Source organism: Populus alba, chromosome 9, assembly GCF_005239225.2.
Source record: "Populus alba chromosome 9, ASM523922v2, whole genome shotgun sequence".
In the NCBI taxonomy this organism is placed as follows: domain Eukaryota; kingdom Viridiplantae; phylum Streptophyta; class Magnoliopsida; order Malpighiales; family Salicaceae; genus Populus; species Populus alba.
The window spans coordinates 7,144,990-7,168,344 of NC_133292.1; the positions used below are offsets into that span (position 1 = coordinate 7,144,990).

The window sequence follows — 23,355 nt, forward strand, 5'->3', positions numbered from 1 at the left end:
AAATTTTCAACCTTATTTATTTAAAATACCCTAAAAATATCACAAAACCTCAATAAAATCATGTTAAAACCAAAAAAAAAAAACAATAATAATAATCCTATAATCACTCTAAAAAAAACCAATAGGATAAAAAAAATTACAAGCCTTGATCTACTTTTCATGACATGTCCAAAGAAAAACACAACTTTCACTTAACTCTTTCTCTTAATTACGAAACAATTGACAACAACATCGAGTTTTTTTAAGCAGGAACATGGTCAACAAAACACTATTTTTTTTCTGTGTTTTTTTGTATGATTTTTTTTATTTTATCTTAAATTTAAGGATTAAAATATAAAATAAATAAAATTTATAACTTAAATACAAAAACCTTAAAACACAAGGATAAAAAAAAAACTATATAGGCCAAACTATAGGTTTACATGTATAATGAACAATAAACGGGCAAAATATCTATTTTATAGTGGTAGCTTTGATTCCGTTGTTTTAATTGATAAGAATAAATTATATTTTATAATTTTAAGCTTTAATTTAATGCTAGGGTGTTTTTTTTTTCATTATATTTCATAGCTAAATAATTTTTTCAATGATTTGAAAAAAAAGAAAGAAAAAGGGATTGACTCCGCTAAAGTAAGCAGCCACGGTAAAAGACACAGTAAAAAGTTAAATCATTTTTTTATAATATAATATAATATCTGTCATATGTTGGCACGTGCACACTTACAGATCATTGAAAATAAAAATTTTGGAGGACTAGAGTGGGCTCTATTTAGTATGTGTTTGGAAGTTCCATCCAACAACGCTGGTAAAAAATAATAATTTTTTAACTGTTTTTTTTTAATTATTTTAATATATTATTGATGTTAAAAATAAATTTTAAAAAATAAAATAAAAATATTATTTAAATATAGTTTTTTAAAAAAAATATTTTTAAAAAATAACTTTTAATAAACTTTCAAACATACTATTTACTTCTCTTTCTTATCTCTTTTATTAAGATGCCCCTGTGAATGTATGATTGGCCAATAGGCTTGTTCCAAGATTTATAATATAAGTGTTTTCTAGTGAAATATTGGTTACCTTTTAAATTATTTTTTATTTTAAAATAATATATTTTTTTATTTTTAAAAAAATTAATTTTAATATCAGTACATTAAAATAATTTGAAAATATTAAAAAAATATTAATTTAAAATAAAAAAATTTAAAAATACTTTCAAAACACAATACCAAACACATCAAAATCACGTGAACGCACTTCTTGTCTGGCTAGGATTGTTTCAGGCTGCGCATATATTCTGCTTTGTCATTGTCTTCTTTTTTTATTCCGAGCTTGCATTTTTTTTTTTTGGCTTGTTGTTTCCACTCCACCCATGGTAATAATCCACTGGAGGCTCGAAGTGAAAGGAGCATCCTAGTATAATTGTTTTTTTTTTTTTTTTTAAATAAAAGTAAAGGATTGGCTTAGATCCAATGCACCTAACCATCAATACTTTGGTCTATACGTGTTCTCCTTTTCCAAAATCCTGAGCAGTGATTGGTCCTCTCACTTGACATGTGCACGTGTCGGGTTAGAAGACCTTGCGGCTTAATATATCTAGATGATGTAATATATGCAAATCTGAAATTAGGATTTACGCTGGAGTGGAACTAAAAAAACAGGTGAGATGAAGACATATCACCAGGTAACCAAGCTCATATTTGGAAGCAATGGATGATGGAACAATGCATCTTGTCTTCTAAATAATTATTTGAACGTGTAATCAAACTTATCAAGGAAGGAGGGTGCTGGAAGTTCATAATTATCAATTATGATTTTAAATTCTGTTTTTTCTCATCAAATAACATCATCTCTAATGAATGGTGAAGTTTGCTTGCAGCAACAATGTTCTTGGAGCACCGGTGTGATTTGTTCATGTGACTGCAATCCATCAGCAGATCCAGTTCCGTTGACTATTCTTTTCATCAATTCTCTAAAATAACTTATAATGGGGCATGAAGTTAATTCTAGATGATCACTCAAAACCAAGGAGAGAAGATCTTCAGAATGAATCCTATTTAATTGTGTTTAAGGATTAACCTGGGTCAAATTAAAAGATTTAATTAAGTGCAAGGACTTGATTATACTTTTAATGGGTTAAATTAATTTTATTAGGGATTTAATTGATGATAAATTAAGTTTAAAAGTCTAATTTGAAATTGATGTTTCCCTAAGGGGGGGAAAAGAGAGCTGATAAAGATGTGGATTTGTTTGGTATTGATTTGACCCCAGAACCTACTTTATTATTATTATTATTATTGATTCATAAGATTTACTCCAAAGCTCCACGCCTTTGCTTAGCAGACAAATTTGGGGCTGCTAATAAAATCCGCAATCACAAATGGAAGAAAGAACAGCTTGATTAACCTAAAATACCCTTCCCCTCTAGCGTTGACCGTTGATATTGATATTGATGTGGCAAAGATGGAGTGGTTGTTGAGTGCAGAACAGAAACTCATTAGCACTGGAGGGAGCCACCAAATCAACCAAAAACTTTCAGGTCACCAAAACAGTCGAAGAGGGGCCTACTGCAACTGTATATCCGGTGAGAGAGATGGAAAGAGGGAAAGGACACACACAACTCTCTCGGGAATCTATTCCATAAATGAAAAGGATAACATGTCCAAAGTCTAGAATCCCAAAACTCTCCTCCTTTTTTCTCAAGAACCAAACACCATTTTTAGCCTAACGGCCTGTCTCTGTCTCCCCTCTCTGGTTTTTCTACCTTGGAGTTGTTTGCACTCTGCAGTCTAGAGGTATTAATTACATAACGTTTACACATATTTTCTCGTTAAATTCGTCCTTTCTTTGTGCATTAACTGTTTATCTTTATTTATCAAAACTTTGCGAATCTCATGATGTTTTAGATGGATTGATAGATAGATATAGAGTAAAAAATGCATGGTTTTAAGCTCCTTGATAGATTCAAGAGCACCCAAGTCCATGCTCTAAGCCCCCAAGATAGTAACCCCTGTTCAAGAGGCAAACTTTCGAAATGTAAATTTACAAACACTGGCTCAGTAGCTCAAGCTTTGCTCCCTTTTGGACTCCCAACAACCGAGCTCCTTGAACCTTCTATAGACTCTTACTTGAAACCTATAGACTATGTGGAATCTTTAGCTGAAATTTATAGACGCCTAAATACCTGCTCGCAAACCGATAAATCATTATTATGCATCGAGCAGTTTTCGATTTTGCGAGGATTAGGTGATCCTAAGTTGCTTAGAAGGTGCCTTTGCGCAGCAAGGCAATATGCTATTGATGTGCACTCAAAGGTAGTGCTTTCTGCCTGGTTAAGGTTTGAGAGGAGAGAAGACGAGTTCATTGGTGTGTCATCAAAGGATTGTAGTGGGTACATCCTTGAATGTCCTATGGCTGCTTTGGTTTCTGGATACGATCCCAATTCGATTTATGATCATTGCCAATGCGGTCAAGATAATCTTGAGGCGTTTGATTATCAAATATTGATGGGAAATGAAGGCTCCAGTTTGGAGGAGGATAGTGATGTTTCATTTTGCATTGGTGATGAGTTGGTTCATTGTGTTAGATTCAAAATTGCTTCTCTTTCGAGCCCATTTAAGGCAATGCTATATGGTAGCTTTGTCGAGTCAAGAAGAGATAAGATTGATTTTTCAAAGATTGGGATATCTGTCAAGGGGATGAGAGCTGTGCAAATGTACAGTAGGACTGGGAGAGTTGATTTATTTTGCCCTGAGATTGTTTTGGAGTTGCTTTCTTTTGCAAACAGGTTTTGTTGTGAGGAGTTGAAGTGTGCTTGTGATGCTCATTTGGCTTCATTGGTCTGTGGGACTGAGGATGCGTTGATTCTAATCAATCATGGCTTGGAGGAAAGGGCAAATCTTCTAGTAGCCTCTTGTTTGCAGGTGTTTCTAAGAGAGCTCCCAAATTCTTTGTATAACCACAAAGTGATGAGTGTTTTTTGTAATTCAGAGGCAAGGGAGAGATTGGCCATGCTGGGGCATGCTTCCTTCTTGCTCTATTATTTCCTGAGCGAGGTTGCCATGGAGGAGAATATGGCATCAAACGCAGCAGTGATGTTATTGGAGGGGTTGGAAGAGTTTGCAACAGAAAAGTGGCAGAAGGCACTTGCTTTGCATCAGCTGGGTTGTGTAATGCTCGAGAGAAAAGAGTACAAGGGTGCCCAATTCTATTTTGAGGCAGCTGTCGAGGCAGGTCATGTTTATTCATTAGCAGGTGTTGCAAGGACCAAGTACAAACAAGGGCAACAATATTCAGCATTTAGGTTGATGAACTCTCTTATTTTCAAGCATAAACCAGTTGGGTGGATGTACCAAGAGCGATCTCTGTATGGTGTTGGACAGGAGAAGATAATGGATATGAATACTGCAACTGAACTGGATCCAACCCTTTCATTTCCATACAAATTCAGAGCTGTTACGAAAGTGGAAGAGAAGCATATTAGAGCAGCTATTACAGAGATTGATAAAATTATTGGCTTCAAGCTCTCACCTGATTGTCTTGAGTTGCGAGCGTGGTTCTTCATTGCTCTTGAGGATTTTGAAAGTGCTTTGAGAGATATTCGAGCACTGCTAACCTTGGAACCAAAGTACATGATGTTTCATGGGAGGGTGAGTGGAGATCACTTGGTTGAGCTTCTCAGCCATCGCATTCGGCTATGGAGTCTGGCCGACTGCTGGATGCAACTTTATGAACGATGGTCTTCTGTCGATGACATTGGCTCTCTGGCTGTCTTACATCAGATGCTGTCAAATGATCCTGCAAAGAGCCTACTGTGGTTTCGGCAATCTTTGCTTCTTTTGCGGTAAGTTTTGTGATGGAACAATTTTTTATTTTGCTCATGCAGCTGTACTATTTATGCAGAATAATCATCAAGTGCAACTTCTAAATCAGTGTCTGCAATCTTTGGAAACCTGTCATCCCTTGGATGTTTTTGTGCAGCAATCTTGTTTATCTTTCCATCAAGATAATATACTAGTATCCAAGTCGAAAAGACAATCCTTTCGTACATGTTATCTTGTAAACTCATCCAATTCACTCCATGAATGTTGTCAAAAATAAAGTGATCCTATATTTTATTTTTTCTTAAACTGATATAATGATACTAAATCAGCTCATCATTTCTCTCTCCATGATCATACTTCTTATGCGCTTCTGAAACAAGGAAGGTCTTTTTCCTGTCCATGTATTATAACGAATTTGGTCTTGTCTTGTAGCTGTCTGGCCTTGTTATATTCAATAGCTTATATTCAATAGCATGAAATATACTGGATACCTCAATGCAACAGGTTAAATTGTCAGAAGGCTGCAATGCGCTGTTTGCGGTTGGCTAGAAACCATACCAGTTCTGTTCATGAAAGGCTGATATATGAAGGATGGCTTTTATTCGACTCTGGCCATCGTGAAGAAGCTCTCTCTAGGGCTGAGAAATCCATTTCAATCCAAAGGTCATTTGAAGCTTTCTTCCTTATGGCATATACATTAGCTGATACGAATCTGGATCCTGAATCTTCATCTACTGTCATCCAACTTCTGGAGGAAGCTCTTAGATGCCCTTCAGATGGTCTTAGGAAAGGACAAGTGAGTAGTGACTATATCAGTATGTTTCTCTTATGGCCATCTGTGCTCGATGTCTTATGGCCATATGTGCTCGATGTCCTTGTTTGATATGAGTGTTGACATTTTGCAGGCATTGAATAATTTAGGAAGTATTTATGTGGATTGTGGTAAGCTGGATCAGGCTGCAGACTGCTACATGAATGCCCTTAACATCAAACATACAAGAGCTCATCAAGGTCTAGCGCGTGTCTATCATTTAAAAAATCAACGAAAAGCTGCATTTGATGAGATGACCAAGTTAATAGAGAAGGCACATAGTAGTGCATCAGCATATGAGAAACGATCAGAATACTGTGACCGTGAGAAGGCAAAAGATGACCTTAATATGGCAACACAACTGGATCCTCTAAGAACATACCCATACAGATACAGAGCAGCAGGTAATCATCACCACTCCGTTTTGGAAATTCTGCCTCCTTTCTATGCAATTCCTCAAAAGCTCTCACGGTTATTCCAATGTTATTCCATTGACTTAATCTTTCTTCCCTTTGCTTGAACACAATTATTACCTGTAAAATCTATACTTCTACTGACATGAAGAATCTCTTATTCCCAGTGCTAATGGATGACCAAAAGGAAACTGAAGCTTTAGAAGAGCTTACTAAGGCCATAGCTTTCAAGCCGGAGTTGCAAATGCTCCATCTTCGAGCAGCATTTTATGAATCAATTGGAGACAAAACCTCTGCTCGTCAAGATTGTGAGGCAGCTCTCTGCCTGGACCAAAACCACACGGACACACTTAATCTGTACAATAGAACACAGGACCAAGCTACACGAAGCATTTAAGTTACACCAATGTCATTGATGTAGAATGGGGACTTCAACAATAATCAAGGGGGACAGCCATGCCGATCATTTTTTTATTATTGGAAATCATGGTCTATCAGGCATCCAGGGACAAATTCATCCCATCCCTGAGAAGGACAGACCGCGTCAAGGAGCAATAATGAGTTCATTTGTACATATATGATATATCTTTATGGTATTGATGATGGATCTAGAAAAGCGTGTTGCCAACGGCTCATGGACAATGTCACTTGCAGATAGTTATGTACAGCCATGGCCACATGATCAGTAAGCGGAATGGGATTGAGGCCGAAAGGGTTTTGCTGCAACTTCTTGCCATTGTTTCTCTAGAATGGTATAGGTTTCACAATTTGTATCTCGTTAGAAACGGGATTTTTTGGCCCCCTCTTGAGCTCCTCGTGTACAAGAACAAAAGTCACGAAGGAATTTAAATCTCTTTTGTTGTATCATGTTTTTCTTTATATTACACATAGAAAGGTGATGGTATCGCGTTAACTACTCTTGTAGTCCTGCATTTCTCCAGCTGACCACTTTCTGGCCTCTGCTTTTGTTTTCACCTCCTTTTTTCTCTTCTCTTGTATTTTCCCATGCTTACCTTGCATTTTGGCTGAGTGAGATCGTATGTAGTAACTAAAAGGAATTGGGTTGTGTTTTCATTGAGAGATCCTGGGGGCTGAGATTGCTCTAAGCTCCCCACCACCCCCTAACAAGAAACGCATAGTGTCATAAAGAAAGGGTGTAAGTGTTTGAAGAATACAGCAGTGGACTTTGACTCAAATCTTTTCATCCTGGAGTACTTGAAACTGGTAATATTAAAAAAACTGAGCATTTATTTATCTTGCAAGTATACTTCAGATACTTGAATTTTATACAGCCAACTTTTGGCAGTGGCAAAAGAACAAAGCAATGGACAGACCAGAGGTCTCCCTTCCTCAGTTATATACAAACATCATACTCTACGTTACAGTAGATACAAGCATTACCTACCCTATAAACAACTGCTTCTGAGAGATCAACAAGAGAATCAGGGAAAACAATAGTTAAAGGAACATGAAAAGAACACTTAAATCCATATTTCAGACTTAAGTTAACTTCTCAACTTCCTTCTGTAGACATAATTTCAAGTTCAGCCCACCAAAGGGGTGATAATTTTGGTGTTGCTCCATCAGGTTCCATTGCTGTGATCTCTTTTAACTTAGCGGCAATCTCTTTCATCGTTGGTCTCTGTTTTGGATCAGGATGGATGCAATTTCTTATTACTTCGGACAGTTTCTCGAGCTCATTCTCTTGGAAAGATTTTAGAGTTGGATCCACTATTTCTTTTAAGGATCGCTTTCCTCTCAGATAGTCTGATGCCCAGTCGGCAAGAGAGCCATTGTCCACTGCATATGGGATCCTGCCAGTTATCATTTCTAACAAAATTACTCCAAAACTGTAAATATTGCCCTCTGGATCTGATGATTGGGATTCTAAAAGCTCCATGGATGCTGATCCAATCTTTGCTGCTGTTGCATCATTCCCAAAACTAAAATCTGATATTTTAGCTGCATAGTCTTCAGTCAGATATATTGTCGATGACTGCAGGTTTTTATGGGCTATAGGTGGAGTTAGTTGATGCATGTATTCGAGGCAATATGCCATGCCCATTGCTATTCGTAATCTCATTCCCCAGTCCAAGTGTTCAGCTTCTTTTACTACAAGAAATCAAGAATTCAATAGTCATCTATACCATAAAACGTTATATATGTTCAGTCACTGCAATTTCAACGACTTATAAATGGTATGGTGTATTATGCGGTCTACTTAATGAAGTAGATCAGCTGCCTGTATAGAGCTGCCGAAAAATATAAGGATACGAATATGATTTGCAGTTCCGAGAGGGTACCAAATGGATAAGAACAATCCAATTCTTCTTTTGAGATGCATATTTCAGCTCTATGAAAGAAAAAAAAATTCAACACTATTGTTCATAGATTGAACGAGGGCCGGTATTGATTTTTTCTTCACAGATATGATGAGCGCAGTCCTATAAAATGCCATATTAATTTGATGATCCAGCAGAATGTAACAACAATCACTTGACCAATTCGTATGGGAATGGAGCACGTATCAGAAAGGGCATTAGAAACATAATGTACTTACTATGCAGATGTTCAAAGAGAGTTCCATTTGGAGCATATTCAAAAACCATCAATCTTGTGAAAGGCTCATTTTCTTCACAAAATCCAATAAGGTTCACAAAATTCTTGTGGTTCATTTTTGACAATGTGTCAATCTGAAAAAATTAGCAAACGTAGCGTTTAGGGGCGCCCATATTAAATGGATGGAGCTTAGAAAATTTCAATTTCAAGTACCTTCTTTCTGAATTGTGCTTCTAAATTCTTCAACCAGTCTTCATGAGATCTTACTGCGGTAGACATCACAGCAATTTCAACGCCGCTTGATAGTGTCCCCTTGTATGCCGTGCCATCTGAAAAGGAGCCAATTATGTTACTGAAATCTTCACAAGCAGCTTCAAGTTCTGATCTCTTGAGTTTTGGCACACCTGAAAGACACATTACCAAAAGTGAGGAAAGACAACATCGAATCAAAATCTATGCTTTTATATTAGTGGAAGCAATAGATGATAGAGCAGTTCTTAAGGAGCAATGTTAATCCAGAAATTTTATGCCTCTATGCTTGGAGGTTTCAGGTGGTTGTGTGTGCGCACAAGGGTGTGCGGGCACACATGCGTGATCCATATGAAAAGGAAGATTGACCTGTTACAAATGCGTTTTGTAGCTGCCCACTTAGGCCTGTGGCCCAAGGTCTGACAGTGACTACCTTGCTGCTTCTGAAGAAGAAAATGCCAATGGCTGAAATCAAAGCGAACATAGAGCCAGCAATAACACCAGCAATGAGAGCAGTGTGATGTTTTGACTTTGATTGTCGCAAATGATTTGGACTTGGAGCAGGGACCATTGACATCCAATCACGCTGTGGTGGTACAATAAAGACACTAGGTGGATTTTCTGGAGCAGGTGAAGCTGGAGTTGGTGCGATCATGGGTGAGGGGGAAGGGGGGAAAGGAAAACTGGAGGAGGATTCTGCTGGAGAAAATGACGGAGACTCTGAAGGAGATGGTGATGGGGAAAATGATGGTGATGGAGATAAAAATGGCGAGTCTGAGGGTGCCAGTGATGGTGATAATTGAGATCCTTGAGGAAATGAAGACGGTGAAGGCGATGCTTCAGAACCACTTTGATGTGCTTTATGACGATTGTTTGCTATGGATGGATTTGGAGCAGCTGCCACCTGCAGCAGCATCCGATGAGCTATATTTCCAGAATGAACAATGTTCCTAACAAATAAAAGAGGTGCTGTCAGGAAGCTGGTGGGAAATTAGTTTAAGTTGAGAACTGAAAGTACTTAACTATGTTAGCATAACCCAATCAAGGAGTAGATTTCATGACAAAAATAGCTGACACCAGGCAAAATTTTAAGGGACGCAAAGTTGCTTCATGTTTTGCCTCACAAACACCAGGAGGTCCTCTGTTTGCATTTGCAAATTTGGGGGATGGCAGAATAAAATCAAAAGCTGAGTTTTAAATTGTGATTGTGAGTTTATTTGATCTGGATTTTTTGGCCATAGCATTCTCCTGAGTTGCTTTTAGCTTTTTCTTCAAGTTACTATTTCCAAAGTCGTGAACCATAACCACCTCCCCTCTCACCAGTCACCACCTACTCTCCAACTTCTTCTGCTTTGACATCTCTAAAGTGGCTGCACCAAAGATCAATTTGTAGGAATAACATTCATAGTACTTGCTTACCAAGTAATCTCTCTGCAGCAACAAGAAGCTCTTAACTGATTCTCATCTGCCTGAACTTCAGAAAGCACCATAAGGTCATTTAGTTCAGGAGATACGCTGTCAAGAAACTTGTTATTGTCAAGCAAGCTGCAATAAGAATCAGAGATGATTTAGTCAAACCACCCAAGCTTAAGAGGAAAATACTGGAGAATATAATCAGCCACAATGAATGAACGTACAGGGTAGTCAGTGATAGATTATTTGCAAAGTTCGAAGGAAATGGTCCACTAAAGTTATTATATCCCAAGTCCAACACCTCCAGCTCCTTCAATTCTCCAATATCTCTAGGAATGTTTCCGTAGAAAGAATTGTTGCGTAGATTGCTGTATGGAAAATGTGAATTAGATAAACTCTGTAAAATGGTTTCCAAAAATCAAATCCAGGCTGAGGTTTAAGCTTACATTGATTTTAAGTAAGCTAGTCTTCCAAGTTGAGGTGTCAGTGTTCCTCCAAGACAGAGATTTGTCAGATGCCTACAAGTTGAACACTTATGACTTTAAGAAAATAGAAAAAAAATTAAAAAAAAAAACTTTTATTGCAACTAAAAAGATAAATAAAACGGAATGTTTGATACATGCTAGAAGATGATAGATAAACTACATGATTACATCAAATAATCATCGGATAAAACAGGTAACATATAGCATATGAACAAGTGAAAAGGAAAAATAAAGATGACATGATAAAATTGCAAAAAGAAGGAAAAAATGCTGGGATTGCTCCATGGAGGCCCAAATTATTATGAACTATCTACAAAAGGGACATCACACATGCTGCATTAAATAGTTTGTCATCTGATCACTTCTAAGGGCTGCTTAGATCCTGCACCGGCAAGTACAAAGGCCGGCAACAACATACACTGTTAATTCCTTCACTTTAAGTCCATCTAACATTTAAATTGAATATGAAAGCTCAAGTTTGGATCTTGATCTAATAAAAGTCAACAAGTGACTTCAGAGTTGGTTGGTTAACGTTAATGTTCTTCACGAGCATTTCACATTTCCAGTAATATTTACATTATATTCTAGCTTACAAAAAGCTTTTGCAAACTTACTATTCAGCAGAGACAGAGAAAGAAATCTGTACTAGTAATAATCTACCATCTCTAAACACATTAGATCTTTGATTCAACTAAATGGGCTATCCAAGATCACAGATTTAATTAACTGTCAGGCACAAAAGATAAAGATAAACTCCTGTAGAAGAAGAATGTTTGATTACTTACTGTTTGAAGACCTCTTGTTATTTTTTTTATTTTTTTATCCAACAGAAACAAGAGGATGAATTACTTACAAGATCACAACTTTGCCATCAGAGCATTCGACACCGAACCAAGAACAAGGATCAATATCTCCATCTTTCTCAATCCAATTCGATAAAACTCCAAATGGGTCTGTCTCCACTCTCTCTCTAAATCTCAACAAAGCCAAACCTGCACCATTTTCAAACACTTTCACGTTACTATATAAAGGAACACCAACTTTTAACTAAGTTGTAAGGACATGCAAAACAAAATCTCCCAACCATATGAAGATAAAACATAGCGTAGCTCACCCTCTGTGTTTAGAGACCAGCAAAAGCTAAAACTTTGATGAAATAACAACAGAACCAGCATCAAAACCTCCATGCGAAGCTTCACCCGGTTCAATCTCCACGATACACCCGTCATTAAGACAGTCAACAGCTGCTAAAAATAATTCTTGGTTACAAATGTGTCGAAAACCCACTTGGGAGATAAAGAAGACAAATATATAAAGATAGACAGACAGACCGATGGATAGAGAGAGAGAGAGAGAGGAGCTTGATGGAGTCTTGGCTTGGTAAGTGGGAGCTAGCTAATTTAGAAGAGAAGAGAAGAAAGCGCGTGCGTATCGGTGATCATACGTGTTTTCAATTAAAGATGACAATCAAGGCCGAAACATTTATAAATGAACGAAATGCGGGCTATGCCCCGTTTTATAAATAAACTTTTTTTAAAAAAAAATATATATATATATATATATATTATTTTAATATATTTATAAATAAAAAACACTATAAAAAAATAACATTTTGACTATTTTAAACAGGCTACGAGAGAATAAAAAATGTGCCTGCGGCGATTCAGCAACACTGGATTTTGTTTGGCTTGTTGCTGATAGGATTGCATTCGAGTTTGGACTCTGTCTTCCCTTCTCCCCAAACAAAATTAATGATATCAGCATTCAGCGCCGTCCTCTAAGCTCTTAACAGTAAACACCCCTCCACAACCACGTGCTTGTGACGTGACGTGTAGCGGTGATTTCTTATCTGCCCGTATAATTTACCTTTGTATTTAATATAATATAAGTAGATGAAAACTCGAATTTTTGACAGATGAACGCTCGATTCTATATATCAGTACAGGATTCCCCAAAATAAATAAACTGGTCAGAGCATCCCCATTTGATTGATCGATCGATTCCAAGTGTCCGTGGACATTGCTGAGCACATTCCTAATTTTATAATATTTGATTAATTTCAAGAATCTGGATAATATTATCTGTTTATCATGTGAATTTGTCAATGGTAGGGCACCATTCTTTATTTGTTATACATTGTTTCTACGCTCAGTTTTGCGAGAGCGTCGGACAGGAAATTATTGAGTTGGTGTCTTGCCTAGAATAATATTTTTTAAAGAAAGAAAGAAAGAAAATTTTGGTTATTTATTTATTTATTGGAAATTAATTTAACGCGGGTACTTAGGTCTTAGCGTAGAGGTATTATCTACCGTAAATACTTTTGGTTGAAATGCTGATATCTATAGATTGTAGGAACTAATTAAAGGTATTGCCTTTAATTTGTCTAAATAATTCCATGTACCTATTTCTATAGTATTTTGGATAGCACACATTAAATCCCAAAACAATGTTAAAAATGCTAATTCCCAAAATAAATAATTTAAAACATAGCAAGTCTATTTCTATATCCATTCTTCGTACCCTAAATGTCCATCTTTGTAATCAAAAGAAAACAATGATATGGTTTTGAAACAAGAGTCTCGCCCTATTTATATCTGATATTTGGCATCATCTCCAAAAATATATAGAATTATGGTCATGGCATGGGGTGTGGCGGGTGTTTTTCTGGTTTAAAAAATAAACACGATAATTTTATTAAGCGGATGCGTGGTTAGTATTAAATTGTATATAAATATAAATATATATATATATATATATTAAAATTTTAAAAAATATTTTTAATATATTTCCACCTAAAAAATCTTTAAAAAACAACAATTACTATTATCTTACTGATGTGTAGATTAAAGAGGTCCTCTTAAATCCTGAATTAGTTCAATTCCGGCCAGCACAAGGCAGCTAGCTCACTTGAAAAAGAAAACAATGCATTGTGCATAAAAAACCACGTAGTCTGCACTTGAGCGTATATCCAGCAGTGCGCGCGTGTCTGTGCACAGTTTCATACACTTCAATCATTCAGCCATATATGTTGAGTAGAGAAGTTGATAATTGTGTGATGACAAGTGATTGTCTCATAGTATTTTTACATGTTTGCCAAGTGGACCAGCTTCAGTTTGATCACTTATGTTTGCAGCAGCATAACAACCAAGGAATCCAGACATATAGAAAAGAAAGGAAAAGGCCGAAAGAGAGAGTGAATTACAAGATACATTCACCTATAATATTGTATACTGCATGAAGCATGATCTAGATGATGAGACTATATATATATATATATATATATATATATATATATATATATCAAAAGGTAGCATATCATGGGGAATCATGGCTTCGAAGACAAGCACTGAAGTTGGGGGAGGGATCGATATGATTAAGATTATTCTTCGAACTGGTTGAAAATGATTTGTGATCTTCATTGAGCATGATTTATCTTGAGTTGCATAGCGGCCATTAATGTATGCAGAGTGGAAACCTTCTTCTTGCAGGTTCTGTAATATCAATTATGAGATCTGACAGATTTCTTTTACATTATTTATTTCAAACTGCTCTTGCAAGATACAGCGACCCTCCTGATGCATTGCAAAAACTTAATTCTCTGGTTTCTACGTATAATCCATTTGAAAATGTTTTGAGAAGATATATAGAGATCCCTCGAGACGATCGAATTAACCATCCTGTAAATGCTCGAGGTATTTGATCGGTACGTGTGTTTGGAGGTTGGATATTCTTTCTATCGTTTTGTGCGAGATAGAGATGACTAATATTGTTTCTTGATTATGAAACATTATTTTAAAGTATTTTCTTTTCTGAATTAGAAGGTTTGTTTCTTTTTATGTATTAAAAATATTTTTTGAAAAAATTTAATTTTTTTATTTTAAATTATTTTTAGATTATTTTGATATGGTAATGTTAAAAAAATTTAAAAATATTATTTTAATATATTTTTAAATAAAAAAATATTTTATTAAAACACGGTATGCAAAATTAAATTGGGTATATAAAATTAAAGTTCATTGTAATGGTGAATTAGCGGTGTAAAAACTAGAAGGTGCCGCTACATGGCATTAGACGCGACAAGAATAATTGATAGTACAACTACTTAACAATGACACGTAAATTTGTTTATCGACATATGCTTGGATCAAAGTGACCCGTGGCAATCAATAAAATTGTGCATCATGTGGTTTTGTATTCTAACTAGTTAGCTACTACACATGGGGGTACTAGAGGCTGGACCCAGGATCGGACCACCTCAAGGGCACAAGGTTGGCTAGGGCTGGACCACGTACGTACGATTACTTGCTCCTGAGTTTTTAATTTTTTATGAGTGTCGTTTACGGGTAGAGTCATCATGCTCATGGCGTGGATTGGGGTCACAAAATCCTGTTTCCTCATCTAAAACGACAAGGTAACCTCTGGGAGCGATAAGAAAACGCCGTACGAGCTATTCAAGCAGTGACATTGAATCTTTTTTCTTTTTTAAAAAAAAACCTTTTAGCATTTTCCATTTTTCAAAAAGAAAACGTAAATCTTTGGTCTTTAGCAAGGTTCTGAGAGGCTACTCTAGCAACGTAGAACTGGTCTTCATGCTGGCTTAATTGGACTCAAATTTTCAAATACATTAACCAGAATAAAAAGTTACGGCGAGTCAAGTGATACAGAACCACCACATCTGGCAATGCCTAGCCCTAGCCCATGCCGTGTTGAGAAGAAGCTATATATAGCACATAACGCGTTCACGAAAGAGAGAAGATGGATTGGATCGTGGATGCTTTCCCGATTATAACTTAACATGACCATTTCCAGCATCGTGAAAGGTTCACGGGTTGAGAAGCTTGTCAAGGCCCCAGATAATAAACTAATTTATATGTAGTATATATAAAATAAAAAAAGAAAACAAAAACAGATATATAGACCGACATTTGAGTACTTGACTTGACTCTGAGAATGGAAAATAAGACCGGATATGTCGCCACCATCATGGAGGGTGCATGGACCAAACAGAGCTTTGCTAAATTCAAAAAAAAAATAATAACTTAAAATTTATTTTCTATATATTTTTATATTATTTTGATTTATGATGTTAAAAATAAATTTAAAAAAAATTACTTTTAAAAAAAACCATCATCCAAAACACCCCTACTGAAACCTTGGGTATATTTATAATTATTTCTCAACAATCAACAAAATTAGGACTAATCTATCCGTGCTTTTGACAGGGCAAAAAGAAACGGGCCCGAAAAACTGGGCATCTTTTGCTAGGAAATATGGGCTTATATTCTAGCCCAAGAAAATGGGTATTCACTTTGGACTGAAGCCTAACAGCTTTTTCTTGGAACCAATTGTTTTAAGAATTGAACGAATTGATTTTTAAGTAACAGATTCTTGAATTGATTTGATTTAGTGAAAGAATTCTTTTGTTTTGAATAAAAATTTTAATTGATGGAATTTATTAAATTCTGAAATTTGAAAATTACTAATAGATATATTTTTTAATCATTTTACCATATTATCATTCATACACATATAAAAGCCATCATTTCTTCCAACATAAGAATCAATAATATAGCTAGAAAGGTAGGACTTTTATGAGATTTCCCTGAAACGGGTCATTTTTTTTTTCTTGCTTAGAGATCCATCTCTGAACTTGCCTTGCTTCAGTGTCTACCTACCGTCTTGAATCATGTGATGAAAGCAAATGCAAGCAAGTTTTCGAAACTAGTTAGTGGTTCCGACCAAATCAATAAGTAGCATAAGTATTTTGTTTGTAGCCTATTTATTTTTTGTATTTTTAAAGTGTTTTAAAAAAAATTTTATTTTTTTTTAATTAATTATTTTGTATTCGTGGATTATTTTGATATGCAGATATCAAAAAATAATTTTTAAAAATAAAAAAATATTATTTTAATGAATTTCCAAGCAAAAAACACTTTGAAAAGCAATAACTTACGGCATTCTCAAACACCTCTGTAATACAAAAAAAAAAAAAAGGAATTGTCATTTATTTTATCAAATAAATAGGATGATGAGATTTAAAATTTGTGATTACTTTGTCATCAAAGCTTTAATACTATGTTAAAGAATTAATTCAACTCAATAGCTTAAACTTTTAAAATAATTTCAAGATATGATTTATATTATTTTTCTAACAATAATGTCAAAAATAATTTTTTTTAAATATTATTTTTAAAATATTTTAAATAAAAAATATTTTAAAAAGTAATTGTTACTACAATCTTAATTACCCTTAAAAAAAAAAAAAGACTATCGTATCCTCTCTAATCAGTAACAACAACAGTAACATTGAATTTCTTTCAAGGATAGATGAGGTGATATACGTTGTAAAGTTAAAATAAAAGCCAAGTCCGAGTCAATCACAGCTCTTCAGCTGCAATTTCAACGTGTGACTTCCGTTGAAGATTTTTACAAAAATCGAATTCAATTATTGTGATAAGATATCTTTCCAAACATGCATGGGATTTGAATAAAATTGAAATGAATATTGATTTTCAAACAGCCTGTAAGGCTCCTGGCCTAAGTTCTGGCTATCGCTGTCGTTCCTCCCAGATGCAGCCGTGGCCTGTAACAAGGCTCCTAAAGCATCAAATTCACCTCATTGTCTTATCACGAATAATCACATTCACAAGAGTCCATGGCGGCAGGGGAAGGGACATGCTTACAGTACAGATGTTGACTTTTGTATTCATTATTACAAGTTGCTGTTGGGGTCCTCTTCTCACGCTTGGCAGCTTCTCTAAACTGAATGCTTCCGCTCATTGTAATCAGTCGTGATCCGGTACAGTCGAGCTCATCTTCGAAGAAATTCCCCGCAAGAACCGTTAGAATATGAGCTTCATAATCAGGCCAAAAACAGAAGCGCAGTTGCATGATTATTTTCCACAGTTGATCCTTTCTCTTTTAATAATTCAAAGATTTTTGGATAACATTATCTGAGGTAAAGGAACAAACTTGAGAAACAGTATTTGCCGATTACAAGTAAACAGTACCTGAGAAGTACGCGTATAAAATATAATTGCTCATGTTTATATATATATAATAACACTAGAATGAAGAAAAGTGTCCAAAAGCTCTGTAAAAACAGAAGAATTTAACAAAAAAAATTAAAAAACTTGGGGAAATGCTGTGGTGTTTTTATGCTGGACAAACTGGCCCATATAAAGTCGTGTACAATAGCTCATGTATGATGTCATTGCAATGCTGCAACCGATTAATAACACCGGGAAATTCCACCACAAATTTTGCTGAAACAACCTCATACCACGAACTTTGTTTTTTAGTTTGGCTAAGAAAAAGAAAACCGACGCCATCATCACTGATCAATCACTTGAAATAAACGATTAAGAATTCGATTCATGTCAATTTTGTTTTATACATGGTGAATAGAATTATAAAATTATGTAAGCAGATGATGAATGTTTGATTCCTTTACTGTGTCCTCTGGGTAAGTATGTACTTCGTTTCGTTTTGTGTCCTCCATTTATGTCCAGCTTGAAACCTTCACCAGAGGAACTTCCATGTAGCACAGTACCATTTGGTTCTCCTTCACTCCTTCGATGTTCACACAGTAGAAGCTTTCTGTTTCTCTGATCAATTCCCTGGCCTCTAGAAGATTATCTTTTCTCATTTCCCAGGCCACCAACCCTACCTCTGAGAGTGCCCTGCTTTCTTTAGCAATATCATCCCACATTTGCAAGCCAAAAGAAGAAGAAACATAAGGTATTAAAAACACTCATTCCATGGCTATTCTTGCTTCTCTTAGATGGTCAGGGAAATGACAGCCATTGATTCTATCAAGGCCATGAACTGAACCAGCAGCCCTGCAAAAACAGAGCCGTATCCTTTCTGCTCCTTCATTTCCATGCCCCAACCAATCCAATCTCCAATAGTTATAGTTCCTCTAGTATCACTACCACCATCAGTATTGAGGGTGATTGAGTCTTTAGCTAACCTTAGAAACTCACCATGACTCCTAGCACTCCTCCCTTTCCCCATGTGAGGGAGACCCACCATGCAATTGAAGGCTAACCATTCACCTCTTCCACCTCGTTTCTTTGTCTTCTTCATCTCACTAACCAAAACCTCCATGTCCATCTCCTCCATTTTCAACCTCAAACCAAATACTTGTGTGTGTTCATATAAGCGCATTTTCGTCTCCTCAAACCTCCTCGAGGAACCAACACCACTGCAATCCTCTTCCTCCTCCCATTTTATTGCAGTCAATCTCACCATTCTTTTGCCTCGCCTCGCAAGTGTTTCGATCACTGGAGGCCATTGCACACCTTGACCAATGTCAAAGTCAACTACGTGCACTATGTCAGCTTCTTCAGGGATGGCTTCTAGTATTACAGAATTGGCAGTAAAATGAGCAAACCTCCCGTAGGGAAATATGTGATAGAAAGCTTTAAAGGCAGCCTCATAATTCTTGCTTGCTTCTTGCCATAGAAAGTCCACTTCCCCTTCCCGTGCTTGAATCAAATAATAAGCAGGTCGCTCCAGGGTTGAACCAGGAGGGCATGCCATCTCTTTTAACCGACTCATAATTTTTTCAGCTAACTCTTTCATCTCCATCTCCGCAGCCTCTCCATAAGCCTTGAGCAGATGGAGAATCATCAATCGGTTATCAAATTCCATGCCAATACCGGGCAGAACCAAGGATGTTTGATTCGTCAGTGTGTCTATAGATTCCTCCCTCGATGGTGGAGATACAAGCAGGCTCCCCGCATCATCTCCAGGAAAGTCTTGCAGAGCACCCCTGTTCTCACTCGCCAACCAATCATTTATATCCTCAATTTCTCTTACCATCAATGGATCATCAAAAGTAATATTAGACTCCGGAATGAGGGAATATTTCTGTTCCTCTGGACGGGACATGGTGACAGGCAAATCATCAACATGAGTGGGGAATCCTAGAGAAACTGGAGAAATTGGGATAGGAGAGGAGACATCAGAGAAATCTTCAAAAGATATACATAAAGAAGAGTCCTCGGGATAGCTGCCTAATTGAGCATCTGTGTTTTGAAAAAATAGGCCTACTTCTTCTAAGGGATTGTACGTACTTTGCCATGAATAACAAGGAAGATATTCAACTACCATATTTTTTTATCTTATTAACTCAAAGCAAAGGCCTTGGAGTATTTATAGACTTGATAATGCTCAACCTAGAAAATGTCGAGATGGCACATCATGGGGAGTACATTATCAATTAGTCTCTCTAGTCTCAAGAAATAATTTAATTAGCCCTCGTTATTTCAAAAATTAATTAATAGTCCCTTGGTCATTTATTAACCTTGCTTAATTTAATATTAATTCATCTCAAAAATGCTTTTTTCTTTTTTCTCAATCAATCATTCCATGATATCTTTTTTTTTTCCTTTTTTACAATTTAAAACGCAATTAAAATAAATTGAAAAAAAACATAAAATAGACAGAAATGACTAAATATTAGTTTTTGAAACAAGGGGGCTAATTAATTCATTTCTCAATATTATAATAGCTAATTTATGATTTACTCGAGATTAAAAAAAGGTGATAAAATTTTTCTTTGAGATTTCAGGCATCATTATTATCACAAGTGGCCTCTTCCGCGACACTTCTAATTCATAATAGTTCCTGTTTCAATCATGATAATCAGTCAAGTTTGTATCAAAATATTCACCTCGATGCAAATGACTTTATATATATATAATCCCAAAACAACACACTGAAACACTTTTAAAATTAAAATATTTTATTCCAATTGAAAAAATAAAATATCTAGCTAAACAAAATTATCAACCTTGAATTCAACTGCAAAATTCCATCTTGTATACTTTAATCCAGCAAGTCACTTTAGAGACATACATAGAATAACAATTTTGGCCCTTTTACATAGAAAAAATTCATTAAAAAAACTGTGGCCTGAGGCACATGGTTCTTTGTCAACGCACCTAAAGTCATGGAAAGGTTTAAAGCAAAATTTTATTAGAAAGGTTAAAATAGCAGTAATGATATTATGCAATTTGCTATAAAATCAGAATCAGGTCTCTATCTAAAAGATTTTTACGAGGAAGGTGTCGAGTTAAGCTCCAAAATATCTTACACTGCAAATAAATTCCTACATTACTGTTAGGATACTGGCATGCAAACCCAACAAGACAAAAAGTCAAAGATAAGAATAAATGAGAAATGAGACACCCACAAGAATTAACGTGGTTCACCCAATTAGGCTACGTCCACTGGGGCAAGTATAGAAGGATTTTACTAGCTTAATGTGGGAATTACAACCTCTCTCAGATAATAGGAGAACAACTAAGAATCTCTCTATTACTAGGAGAAAACACCTCACTTACTCTCTCACAAATACCTCACAATTTAGTGGGTTTCCCTCTTCACTCTCTCTTCTTTCTCTCTTCACTATCTCTTATTTCTCTCTTCACTTGGCATGTATAATGCTTGGATGCTTGCCTATTTATAGGCAAGCATCCTTGAAGGAGCAAGTGGCCAAGTGGCCAAGTGGCCAAGTTGGTCAAGGTGGGCACCTCCACCTATCTTCACATTCTCCCACTTGAAGACTTTGATGATTGAATCAAGTCTTCACACTTCATCATTTGTGATTCTTCTATCCTTTCAATACTTGCCATCTTCATGCTGCTTACGTTTCTGTTAGTCCATAAGAGGATCTGCACCATATATACTTATCAGTGTTGACTGGTTTGGTCAAAGCATCTGCTGGGTTTTCCTTTGTGTGAACCTTCTGAAAATCCACACTTCCATCTTCCACCACTTCGCGAACAAAGTGATACTGAACATCTATATGTTTTGTTCTTGAATGAAACGCCGGATTCCCTTGCAATATGCAAGGCACTCTGACTATCACAATACAAAAGAATCTTCTCTTGTTTGTGCCCGAGCTCCTCCATAAGTTTCTTCATCCATATTGGGCTTCTTTACAAGCTTTGTGTAGCTGCCATATACTCAGCTTCTTTGTGGATAAATGCAACAAGCAGTCTGAAGTTTAGAGACCCAGCTCACAGCTCCGTCCTGCAATTATGAACACATAGCCTGTAGTGGATTTTCTTTTCTCAAGATCACCAGCAAAATCTGAGTCAACATAACCTCTGACAGTGAATTCTGATCCTTCATAACATAAATGCGGCATCTGAGGTACCCTTGATGTATCTCAAATCCTCTTATAGTAGTTCCAATGCTCTCTACCAGGATTTGCCATATATCGACTAGTTGCTTCCACTGCTTGTGCAATGTCTGTCTTGTACATATCATGACAAAACATTAACTTCCCACTGCTGATGCATACGGTACTCCGAGACATCTCCCATCCTCTCTGCTGCTCTCATTGCTAGGAGAGCATACTTGAGGATAATTTGAAGTTAACAGGAAGTGGGGGTGGAAATTGGCTTGACAAATCTTGCATGTTGAAGCGTCGCAAGATCTTCTTTAAATAATTCTTCTGAGAAAGCCAAATCTTCCTCTTTGATTTTATTTCTTCTGTCTCGGTGAAATTTGCATCCCTAGAATCTTGTTTGCTGGTTGCCCAAGTCCTTCATATCAAAGCTCCCTAGCCAACTGTGCCTTCAATTCTGGACTCGATCTTGTTGGGCCTATTACCAACATGTCATCCACAGTAACAAACAAAGAATGATGAAAAACATCATTTTCTTCATAACCTCTTGTAATACGTACAATGGTCTGAACTGAGTCTGTTGTACCCAAGGCTAATTATGAAGGAATCAAATCTCTTGTACCAACACCTCGGCGCCTGTTTGAGACCGTAATAGAGATTTGTTCAACCTGCCAAACCAAGTTCTCCTTGCCTGTTTCAGCAAAAACCCTCTGGTTGGGAGCATATAAATTTCTTCTTCAAGTTCTCCATGAAGAAATGCAGTTTTCAACATCTAACTGCTCTAAGTGAAGATCAAATATAGCACACATTGCCAAGACTACTTCATGATTAATAAGTACCATTCTACCACACCGGAGAAAATATTCATGTGAAGTCTAGTTCCTTTTCTGAGCATGATTCCTTTCAGCCCAAACCAATCTGCACAAGGCCGCTCCCATGCCACTTTGATCATGGTGCCATCACGCTTTATCTTGTAACCATTGTTGCCTCTCGGCCTTTTTCTACTTGTAAAGGTAGCGGATACAACGATCCACAAGTGTTATTTCATTGTGCAGGAGCTTCGAATCTCCTCATTTGCATTGCCTGTCGAATACTCTAATTGCGCAGCACTAGATACAACATATCTGTGGCTTTTTGATGTCCCCCTCATGGAAAGTTGCTCTCCATTCCTTCTGTTAGAAACACAGTATGCAAATGTAAAAGCTCCTCAGTAGCATGATCTCCCGAGTGCTGGAAGTCGGGTCTCTTTCACGAGGATTGACCGTCGAACTTCAGGAGTTTCAAGACCTCTATTTATCTTTGTTCTTCATGCTGCTGGCCTACAGGTTTCAGAAGAATGATTCTGAGTATTTTCCATCTTGGACTTCTCTAGTCTCTCTTTAAAATTGCTATTATTTTCTGTCCATTTGCCATTTTATCTTCTGCAATATGACATCTCTGCTGATAGACTATGTGGGGG

At 36.4% G+C, this 23,355-nt stretch overlaps 3 protein-coding genes across 3 annotated transcripts; 1 reads left to right on the forward strand and 2 right to left on the reverse strand.

The window, feature by feature from the left end:
• Positions 1-2,456: 2,456 nt before the first annotated feature.
• LOC118027561 (ethylene-overproduction protein 1) lies at positions 2,457-6,960 on the forward strand. The gene is made up of 4 exons (XM_035030941.2): positions 2,457-4,843; positions 5,328-5,619; positions 5,729-6,038; positions 6,215-6,960. The coding sequence occupies exons 1-4, from the start codon at positions 2,937-2,939 to the stop codon at positions 6,442-6,444; spliced, it is 2,739 nt and encodes a 912-aa protein (XP_034886832.1). The 5' UTR covers positions 2,457-2,936; the 3' UTR covers positions 6,445-6,960.
• A 315-nt stretch (positions 6,961-7,275) lies between these two features.
• Positions 7,276-12,200, reverse strand: LOC118027562 (inactive receptor-like serine/threonine-protein kinase At2g40270). The gene is made up of 9 exons (XM_035030942.2): positions 11,868-12,200; positions 11,607-11,745; positions 10,715-10,786; positions 10,493-10,636; positions 10,275-10,400; positions 9,225-9,805; positions 8,820-9,010; positions 8,608-8,740; positions 7,276-8,159 (listed from the first exon to the last, which is right to left on the reverse strand). Exons 1-9 carry the CDS (start codon positions 11,980-11,982, stop codon positions 7,561-7,563), a joined length of 2,100 nt encoding a protein of 699 aa, XP_034886833.1. The 5' UTR covers positions 11,983-12,200; the 3' UTR covers positions 7,276-7,560.
• Positions 12,201-18,532: 6,332 nt separating this feature from the next.
• On the reverse strand, positions 18,533-21,914 carry LOC118027564 (protein DWARF AND LOW-TILLERING). The gene is made up of 2 exons (XM_073411445.1): positions 21,788-21,914; positions 18,533-19,731 (listed from the first exon to the last, which is right to left on the reverse strand). The coding sequence occupies exons 1-2, from the start codon at positions 21,912-21,914 to the stop codon at positions 18,533-18,535; spliced, it is 1,326 nt and encodes a 441-aa protein (XP_073267546.1).
• Between the last annotated feature and the right edge of the window lie 1,441 nt (positions 21,915-23,355).